Raw genomic sequence first — 11,321 nt, forward strand, 5'->3', positions numbered from 1 at the left:
CATTCAGGTAGTCAGCTGACTTCATTTTATTGCTGCATAATGTTGCTGAGACTAGACCTGACCAATTGAAGCAACCCTAGATCATAAAACTGCCTCCAGAGGCTTGTACAGTGGGCACCATGCATGACGGGTGCATCGCTTCATGCGCTTCCCTTCTTACCCTGACGTGCCCATCGCTTTGGAATAGGGTAAATCTGGACTCATCAGACCACATGATCTTTTTCCATTGCTCCACAGTCCAATCTTTACGCTCCCTAGCAAATTGAAGTTGTTTTTTTCCAATTAGCCTCACTAACAAGTGGCTTTCTTGTGGCCACACAGCTGTTTAGTTCCAATCCTGTAAGTTCTCGTCTCATTGTGTGGGTGGAAAGGATCTTAATTTCACAATTAATCACAGCCGTGAGATCTACAGTATTCACAGTCAGCCATGATTACTTTAATCAATGAGTGAAAGTGTCAAATAACAGGACGGTTACTGAGATTAAGTGTGTCATATTCAGCTGGTCATGTGATTCTAACATGGCAGCCCCCATGTGCGGACCCTCTCCATGTAGAATAAAACAGATTTTATAAGGTTACTGATATGACTGGATTCTTCATTTTAATGTGAGTGGTCATGATTTCTAACATATATTGCAAAATTACAATTCATGTCTTTAGGAGTTAAACTTTTTTAATGAGGAAAAAATTACAGAGTGCAATTTAAGGGAGAAAAGTATTATTTCTATTCATGTCACTTATTTTGCTTTTTCTTAAGCATTCTTGTCGATTACCTAATGTGAACATTTCTGAATGAAAACTGAATACAAACTAAATATATCTGACAGTGAAGTTATACCTACACTTTACTGTCTGTCAAAGAAAAGCAGAAACCCAAAATTATTTCTTGTTTGAACAGTAGATTTTTTTTAGTAGAACTATTAAGCAAACCTTTTCAGACACAGTAATGATGGAAGTTAACTCTTTCTTGGAATGTGGTTTCCATAAATAAATCATTTCACATTAACAAATAAAATTAACATGAACCACCCAAGTCCACAAAGTGTAAAACATGCTTCAGTGTATGCATCTAAATAAAATTACAGGTATTTAAATGAAATCAGTTGCATTCATGATTATTTAACCTAAAACATGTTGTTCTACCTCATTTGCATGCCCATTTTTTAACCTGACAGCAGAGAGACTTTGCAATGAAGTTATTTATTATTAACACTAGAATAATGGGGCATTGTAAACAGTGGTTAGAGATTCTACGGAAAGGTTGTGTGCAAACCCCAAAGAGAAAAAAAAAATGTCTGTTTCTGTTATTTGTGTTCTTAAAAATATAACAACATCCTGTCCTACCACGCCAGCATGTGTGCCAAACAAACCAATCAACAAAAAACAAAACACACTGTCATTAATAGTTTTCTTTATTCAATATAGAATGTAAACAGAAAACAGGGTATTTAAAACTTTCCCCAGCAAGTGCATTAAAAGATTTTCAAAGGTAACACAATGTTTAATTCCTCAATATGACTAGGACACTGTCAGCTCTGAACTCCTTATATGACTGAAATATTTTATTTGCCCTTTTTGAATTTGCCTGGTGTAGCACCTGTCTTCTGCTTCTTCTTGGCAGAGCCCTTTATTTCAGGCTCCTGTGTAATGAAAGAAACAAAATTAGCTTTAAAAAAACAAAAACAAAAAACAAATCATAAGTAAATAGCTATATCCATAATGAAGGAATTCATACAATAATTAATTACAAAAACCTGCACAGGTCAAAATCCTGTCACAATCCTAATCGAGCCCTGATCTTAGAATACATATACTGTATAAAACAGAGGTTTGACACACAGAGGTAAATAAACAATTTAAACTACACATATATTGCGCCATCTTGCTTTTGCTTGCATACCAATGAATCTTCAATTTGCCGATAGTGACACACATGCATAAGGTTGCAGAGCCTGGCTCTACACAATCTTCAGCATGCAGATATTACCGTAAATCAACTTACCTTGCGTTTGGAGGAGACTGATCCAGTAACAGAAAAGAAAGTGTCAAGTCTGCCCTGGGTGCTTCCTTGTCTACTCTTCATAATTTTCTTGCAGCCATTACGGATACGGTCCTCACTGACAACAAATGAGTTAAACACTTTACACATCTAGCACAACTTTATTTTAAACATTCATCACAGACATCATTTTAAGACCCTGTTTTTCTCTCCCTGTCCTATAGTGGCAGTTTGGGACCATTAAAAGAACCCTTTAGGCTCTGAGGGTGTTTTTAAAGACTTCCTGTTTCAGTGGCATAACCAAAATTAAAGGCTTATAACAAAAAACAAAGGCCACAAAAGGGTCAAGTGTTTGGTATCATTGTAAAGAAAACATAGATTACAATTATGCAGAACAGAGAGCTGAGGCTGCAGTGGGCCTACCATCTGTGTACCTCAGCATAAATCGATATTTATCAGACTAGGCTGTTTTTCCAGTCTTTAACTGTCCAGTTTTGGTGAGCTTGTGCCCTGTGGCCATATGTAACCATCACCAATCACATGTCTCTCTGCCCAAATATGGATGATTTTTGCACCGATCTGAACCCAATCCCATTTGTTTAGCATTCCATGATGCTATTATTTATAAATTATCAAAACAGAACACTTCTGATTTGTCTGCCAATTTCAAAGCACTTGTTCAGTTTTGGTCATAATGCCTGCATGCATTGGAAAGTACAGCTTTCAATCTTTAAAAGGATACCTATGTGTAGGTCAAGACAGCAATTATTATTTTGACAATAACTTTTTTTCTCACGGGCCCATCCAAGCTTAAAGGGTTAACTGATCTGATTGGGGGGGGCGGGGTTACACAGTGTTGACAAATAGAAGGGACATTGTTATGTCTGTCTGCACAAAAGGCTTCTTTGAGAAGATTTGAGATGTTTAATACAATTCATACCTGAACTGTTTTTCAGCACACATGAACTGAATCAGTCCCTCCTCATCAGGTTCATTCCACTTGAGATCGACAGAGCTGCCGTCTACGACCTCAGGCTCCAAGAAGAGTCCTCGAGCCTCTTTATACAGCCAGTCCTCTGGAGCTGGGTGCTTCTGCAGGACAAACCAAAGACACAATATTTTAAAGACACCCAGCCTTGTTAAAAGATGAAGACTGGAGACAGTAGTGGTTAAAAATGCAGTAACATTCATTTGAGTGAAAGACTTGTTGTGGGTAAATTGCCTTCAGAGTAATGTGGCCAGGGTCTAAAATTAACACTTGCCAAGTGCAAGTAAAAATTGGATTTGGCAAGTAAATTGGAGTTGGCTGGCAACTTCAATAGAAACTCCCGATTTAACAACTTTTACCACCATGGTAGCTTTACAATTAGAGGTTTATTTAGGATGCCTAAAGTTGTTTTCTCCAGAAATCCATGTGGTGACAGATACACGATCAGCCACAACATTAAAACCACCTGCTTAATATTGTGTAGATCCCCCTCGTGTCGCCAAAACAGAGCCAATCCGCATCTTGGAATAGCATTCTGGCCTGGGCTCATAGTCTGAACCCCTACACCACCAAGTTCAGCCGAATACCACTGCTATCTGTGAATATTGGTTCTCTACATTCAACCACACTAAATAAAAAACAATGTGGTATTTCACTGTTATAGTGAAGCTTGAGTCTGTAGTAGTAGGAATCAGTGCAAGTGCAACACCATGTGAACTGTCTATTGAAACGTTTCCCCCCCTCATTTTACTTTTGATATAAACATTTGAGAATACGGACCGACTAAAATGTATTTATTTTATAAATGCTCTTTTTTTTAACAGCCAGGATAGAAATGATCTATGCAATAATATAACGGTGATGAATGGTTTATGTATTTATTGCACTCTCTTGTGGACTAAGGAAACAACGTCAATTTAAAAATCAGCTGAATTTAAAAATTCGGATATCAGTTCTTATATATTAATATTTCTATATTTATTTCATTTAAAAATGTACAATACATTTTCATGGTCCAGTCAGTATGGTTTAATTTTGTAATAAAGTTCAGCACTATTTTACTTTGAATGTTATTTTTTCATTCAATTTTAAAAACTATCGGTTGATTAATCAGTTATAGGCAGGTACTGCCCAACTTGGTTATTGGTATCAGTAAAATCCACTATCGGTCGACCTCTAGTTTCAAGTAGAGTGAGATTGGCTCATTACTGTTCGTCACATATATACAAGGGTATATACACAATAAAGCTAAATTCAATTAAAGGGAAAATGTTTTAATTAAAATAATTAGAGCTGTCAGAACTAACACAACGCATGCAATTAAATAAAAGTTTAACGCATTCATTTTTCTTAATCACGATTAACGCATTTACCGTTAGTACAGCATAAACACTGGTGTGAAGTGTGGAACCTTTGTAATGTGTCCGCCCGGAGTCATTACACTGACACACACGCCACAGTGCCAGAGCCCTTCTACCAAGAAGAGCCTACAAGTTTAGTATAAAATAGCTTAATGCAGCGATCCCATAGACATTCTCTCCTATGATAGAGCCGTGGAGGTTGTTATCTCAGTATATAAAAGCTTCCCTGTCAGTGATTAAATGATGGAAAAAGGACCTCTTAACGCTATTTGATGTACAAAACAAGCACAGATGGGACTTTTTTTTCAGCCTATGTAAGACACGTTTTAATTACCAAAGAAGAACATAAACTCTTAAATACCATCAAAAGGCAGAATAAGATTTTTGTTTGCAAGCGCTTTTTATGGTGAGTTCAAAGCGGCGCACGACACTGGCGTTGCCGCCCTGATGTGAATCATGAACGCAGCTTCATGATTGCTGTAGGAAAGCAGATAGCAACAGTCTACTGGCAGATTAATATTGTGAAGGATGAGAGTTTTAGAGATTTAATGCGCATTGCAAGAATATGCAACCTACGTGGGGACTAGTTTTTTCAATTATTCAAACTTTCACTTAGACTCTGGGAAATGTTTAATGTTACTTGAATTGGTGATAGCTTAGTGCATTGTCTTTATATTGTGGCTTTGCTTGGAAAATGTTAATAAAGCATTAAATTGCTACGTATTGTTTTGTTTTCTATACTAAGATTGAAATAAATGAATTTTGACGAAGTATATATACAGGTGCATCTCAATAAATTAGAATGTCGTGGAAAAGTTCATTTATTTCAGTAATTCAACTCAAATTGTGAAACTCATGTATTAAATAAATTCAATGCACACAGACTGAAGTAGTTTAAGTCTTTGGTTCTTTTAATTGTGATGATTTTGGCTCACATTTAACAAAAACCCACCAATTCACTATCTCAAAAAATTAGAATATGGTGACATGCCAATCAGCTAATCAACTCAAAACACCTGCAAAGGTTTCCTGAGCCTTCAAAATGGTCTCTCAGTTTGGTTCCCTAGGCTACACAATCATGGGGAAGACTGCTGATCTGACAGTTGTCCAGAAGACAATCATTGACACCCTTCACAAGGAGGGTAAGCCACAAACATTCACAAAGAAGCTGGCTGTTCACAGAGTGCTGTATCCAAGCATGTTAACAGAAAGTTGAGTGGAAGGAAAAAGTGTGGAAGAAAAAGATGCACAACCAACCGAGAGAACCGCAGCCTTATGATTGTCAAGCAAAATCGATTCAAGAATTTGGGTGAACTTCACAAGGAATGGACTGAGGCTGGGGTCAAGGCATCAAGAGCCACCACACACAGACATGTCAAGGAATTTGGCTACAGTTGTCGTATTCCTCTTGTTAAGCCACTCCTGAACCACAGACAACGTCAGAGGCGTCTTAGCTGGGCTAAGGAGAAGAAGAACTGGACTGTTGCCCAGTGGTCCAAAGTCCTCTTTTCAGATGAGAGCAAGTTTTGTATTTCATTTGGAAACCAAGGTCCTAGAGTCTGGAGGAAGGGTGGAGAAGCTCATAGCCCAAGTTGCTTGAAGTCCAGTGTTAAGTTTCCACAGTCTGTGACGATTTGGGGTGCAATGTCATCTGCTGGTGTTGGTCCATTGTGTTTTTTGAAAACCAAAGTCACTGCACCCGTTTACCAAGAAATTTTGGAGCACTTCATGCTTCCTTCTGCTGACCAGCTTTTTAAAGATGCTGATTTCATTTTCCAGCAGGATTTGGCACCTGCCCACACTGCCAAAAGCACCAAAAGTTGGTTAAATGACCGTGGTGTTGGTGTGCTTGACTGGCCAGCAAACTCACCAGACCTGAACCCCATAGAGAATCAATGGGGTATTGTCAAGAGGAAAATGAGAAACAAGAGACCAAAAAATGCAGATGAGCTGAAGGCCACTGTCAAAGAAACCTGGGCTTCCATACCACCTCAGCAGTGCCACAAACTGATCACCTCCATGCCACGCCGAATTGAGGCAGTAATTAAAGCAAAAGGAGCCCCTACCAAGTATTGAGTACATATACAGTAAATGAACATACTTTCCAGAAGGCCAACAATTCACTAAAAATGTTTTTTTTTATTGGTCTTCTGATGTATTCTAATTTTTTGAGATAGTGAATTGGTGGGTTTTTGTTAAATGTGAGCCAAAATCATCACAATTAAAAGAACCAAAGACTTAAACTACTTCAGTCTGTGTGCACTGAATTTATTTAATACACGAGTTTCACAATTTGAGTTGAATTACTGAAATAAATGAACTTTTCCACGACATTCTAATTTATTGAGATGCACCTGTAGTGTCAAATTTCAGCATTTTTAATCTCAGATTAATCGCGATTAACTACAAAAAAATGATGCAATTAATCGTGATTAAAATGTTTAATTGACTGACAGCACTAAAAATAATGTAATATACAATTTAATAATGGGTAAGAAATATTTATGTCTGGTAAAATTTTGTAATATCCTGACCACTGGTAGGTATATTTGAGTCAAAAACAGCAACACACTGACAATCACAAGAGGTCACTACAAGAACAAAATCATCCTGGATATGTGATTTGGAATTGCAACACTACAACATGGAATTACCACTTTAATAATGCAATGATCTAAATTTAGCCAGTGCCTTAAAATATACTTACATTGGAGTCAATGTTATCAAGAATCTCTTCAATAGAACCGTGCTGTTTAATGAGGTCAATGGCTCTCTTGGGTCCAATTCCTTTTATAGTGCCACAGTAGTCACAGCCGAGCAGGATACATAGGTCGATGAACTGAGGAAGACATTAAATCATACCAGCAGTTTAAAATAATTGTAACATCTACACAGGGTAGATATATTCATGTACAGATGACAAGAGAATGGGAACTGCTTCAGTAGTAATTGGAATAAGTCAGGTCTTACCTGCTGGTGTGTCAGACCCATTTCTTGTAGAATACGACTGAAATGAAACTCCTGGATAGGGAGCTTTCTTAAATAAAAAAGAAAAAAAAAAAGAAAAACTGTTTTAAATCTGCTTGTGCATGTCCAAACTAGGGATGAGCATGAGTAATTGAAAAACTGAGTGCTCGTTCTGCACAGTCGACTATTAAGAACACTACTCAAATATCACAAACTATTAATTTCATAAACGTGTCATACCTGTGTTGCATTTTAATTTAAGTGTAATCAATTACTCGTTTTTTTTGTAGGTTAGAGTACTCGACTACAAAATCACTCGATAATGCCCATCCCTAGTTTAAACAGCTCCATATATATATATATATACAGACAGATAACATCTGCATGAAGAGACACTCAAATTCAATGAGCATGCATTCATACTTTGCTTCACTGGCAGTTAAGTGCCTTAACAGGACTGAAGTTCCAAATGTCAGACCGTCCATATCTTCTGTTGCTGTTCCATACACCTTCCCTGCTTTTACCAGAGCTGCACAGCTAGCCTCAGCCTCACATGGAGCCTTAAGTTGAAACACATCACATTTTGCTCATATGCGAGCGTACAAATTCCTTAAACAAACAAATGTAAGTATATCTCATTTACACCATTCCTAATAGTAAGCGTGTATATTATTTTTAAGTATACAATTGACCGCAGGCAGCTAACGCAGTACCTCGATGTACGGCACTCCCATTAGACAAAGAAGCTTCTTGCATTCCTCATTGTGTTGTTTGGTGACCTTAACTAAGCGCTTGCTAAACTTGTCAATGTTCTCCTGTTCACCTGTGAGAAAGGAGAATGGCATCAGGACAAAAATCTCAGATTATTTTCTTTTAAGAAGTGCTGTTTTGAATGTATCTGTACCTGCTTCTTGAGCCTGAGCAAGAAGTTTCTCAGCCTCTGCTCTTCTCTCTCCTCTCTTCTCCAGCTGCAAGGAGAAAAAAGGGAACATCTTAAAAACATGTGAATGCTCTCCAGCACAGGTAACACATCATTCCTCATTCCCCAATGTTATATTGTTAAACTGATTGCAAGTCTCTGAAACACCTCTCCTGACTTCAGCTGAGGAGGTTTCCCATCAAACACATAAACCGGCTTGATGCCACTCTCAAGCATTCGGATGGTCCTGTAGAACATGCCCATGAGGTGGCTAGGGAGACAGAAGGGCAAATATGCACTTTATGTTATAATGCAAATGTCAAGAGGCATGTGGTTTATGAAAAGTCTTTAGCCTTTTTTATTTATAGGATAGTACAGGTAGAGAGATTGAATAGATGTTTAGGAATAGAGTTGAGACAAGACACATGCCAGACTTGAACGGAGCCTACCATGAGCCAACAGTTTTGTATGTGTGCACCACAGCTTTGACATAAACAACATATTTTATCTCAGTTAACTTGTAACGTGTCATTATAGACAAGGACAGGTAGTAGAAGACAACTCGACATACCTAGTGGTCTCTCCATCTTCATTCTGCAAGACATTACCGTCCTGTCTGACCGCGATTAAAAACTGGTAGATGCACATGGATGCATCAATGGCGATCTTCCTGCCTATATGCATATCAAAATAGAAACTATTGGTTTCAAAAAAATAAAAACCACGTAAACAATCAGAATGGGAAAGAACATATTTCACTCCAAAAGAAATAAGAAACTATATTTTGGTTTAATTTAATTTAAAATGAAACCTACTTTAGGACCATTAAGATTGTTTGCATGGTGACATTATTGTCAATGTAATAAAAAAAAAATAAAAAAAATTATATACCATTTAATGTATACTGAGTTTAATCAAATAATAAATAAAATTGTCCCATTAAGATCATTCTTATTAAAATGTGCAGAAAAGGGAATCATTATTACACTCAAAAGTAAAATCCAACTGTTATGAAAATAATGTCACAAAGCAAACTTAACCATTGTGTGTCAGTTTAAAAAACTTAGAGGTCCTGCCATAAAAATATTTATTTATTAATATTATTTTCCACTTTCTCTGTGAAACTTAGATTCTTTAACCAACATCAGTCCTGATAACTATAACTACCAAATATTCATTCATTTTCAGGATTTTAACTCTTTAAAAGCCAGTTTGTTTATATAATGCCACTTGTTTTTTATGGGGGGAAAAAAATACACAAAAAAAATGAATTATTTTCCATATACTAAATGCTAAGGGGATTTTCTCTTTTTTGGGGGGGGGGGGGGGGGGATTATCACAGTCTGGAATATGTCAATGATTAACAACAACATTGATTTTGATGCATATTATTTTTTGTGCAGTGTCAGATTTAAAAAACAAAAAACACTCGGGACCTTAGAGGACAAAAATGTGCGTGTCAAAAAACTGCCATAAAAATATGATATATCAATATTATTTTTCACTTTCACTTCTCACTGATTTTTTAAACCAACATCAGTCCTGATCATAACTACCAAATATTCATTCATTTTCAGAATTGTAACCCTTTATATGCCCGTTTGTTTACATAATGCCACTGTTGTTGTTTGTTTTTACATACACACAAATTTCTCAATACACACATAAAAAACACACTCTGACATCCATACCAGCATACACACACAAATTTAGCTGCATCATTTATTAAATTGGCCTGCAGTGCTCTATAATACAGCAAACAGAAAATAGGAAAAAAGCATGTATTTGCTCCATAGGCCAAACATGGAAAAATGGTGCCATATGGTGGAAAATATAAAACATTTACAATTTAAAGCCAGGGCTCTGGAATGAAAGCATAATATCAATGATTTTATAATATTTATAATATAACATAATATGAAGGATTTCATGCTTTAATGGCACTGGGATCAAATATTGCAGTTTTAATGGGTTTCAATGGGGACATTTTGTCCTTAAGGTCTTGTATGTAACTATTTTGTGTACACAGTGTATTATAGATGTATTATAGGAACTGAGGTTGAAATATCAAAATTCCCCAAAAATACACACATTTGGCAAAATGTATGCCGTTGGCATTAACACAGCCAAAATGATCGAAAAAATAAATAAATAAATATCCCGAAGGTCGCACAAGAGTTGACGGTCCTAAAAACAGACACAAATTTCTTTATGCGAAGATGTATTTTGACTTTGGGGTGAAAATGAGCTCGACATGTTCATCTTTATATTCACATAGAAAACATACATAAAATCGCTCACCAAAATAGTTTTTGATGTCTTGCTCCTTGATGGCTGAAGGCGCGTGATCTGCAATCAGTTTTGCAAGCCCGTGAATTCCCATAGCGATGAACTGTGTGACTACCAGACACCTATACAGGACAAGAACAATAACTTCAAAGAAAAAAAGTATATATCTTCGTCAAAGACACATGAAAGCGTCTTAACTCGAAAACTGCAACCAATATGAACCAAAGTTCATACATCAGTTTAAATAACAGAGAATGGACCAGCAGTTATTATAAAGCTTTAAAAGCCCTAAAGTGCCTCATAAAGCGGGTTATCCATATGTCGCATTTCTGCTTCAACGTCGTACAAATTGCAATAAATCGTAAATCACTAACATAAAAGAAAACTTACCAATGAAAATATGTGTATAGTAGCTCACTGTTCAGCGATATACAGTTTTTCGCGCGAAATCCAAATACAGGCATTAATAATCAAATTCCTCAACACGACATTTGGGAGACGATTGAATCGATTTCTCAAATCGTTCAGCTTCGCCTTCGCAAGGAAGAAAAGCAGAAAACGCATGTCGATCGATTTTCCCCCACTCAAATTGTATTTGTTTAATGAGTTAATAAATAATGAGGGAAAGTGCAAATACATAATACCGTAATGCACAGAAGATATGTAAAATAAAAATGTATAAATACAAAAAATTATAATAAATTAAATTGACAAATATAAGCAGTTTTGAGGATTTTTCAAAGAGTTTTCATGTTAATCTAAAAATCAAATTGAAAAAATGTGAAAGCTTTTTATGCT

General features: G+C 36.5%; 1 protein-coding gene across 1 annotated transcript; it reads right to left on the bottom strand.

Annotated features, from left to right (window-relative positions):
- Positions 1-1,394: 1,394 nt before the first annotated feature.
- LOC127432116 (flap endonuclease 1-like) lies at positions 1,395-11,049 on the bottom strand. Its single transcript, XM_051682930.1, has 12 exons — positions 10,914-11,049; positions 10,536-10,645; positions 8,806-8,908; positions 8,403-8,505; positions 8,220-8,283; positions 8,029-8,138; positions 7,739-7,875; positions 7,319-7,385; positions 7,056-7,187; positions 2,940-3,091; positions 2,003-2,117; positions 1,395-1,640 (listed from the first exon to the last, which is right to left on the bottom strand). The coding sequence occupies exons 1-12, from the start codon at positions 10,985-10,987 to the stop codon at positions 1,563-1,565; spliced, it is 1,245 nt and encodes a 414-aa protein (XP_051538890.1). The 5' UTR covers positions 10,988-11,049; the 3' UTR covers positions 1,395-1,562.
- Positions 11,050-11,321: the final 272 nt, after the last annotated feature.

The sequence above is a fragment of the Myxocyprinus asiaticus genome, chromosome 41, assembly GCF_019703515.2.
Source record: "Myxocyprinus asiaticus isolate MX2 ecotype Aquarium Trade chromosome 41, UBuf_Myxa_2, whole genome shotgun sequence".
NCBI classification, from domain to species: domain Eukaryota; kingdom Metazoa; phylum Chordata; class Actinopteri; order Cypriniformes; family Catostomidae; genus Myxocyprinus; species Myxocyprinus asiaticus.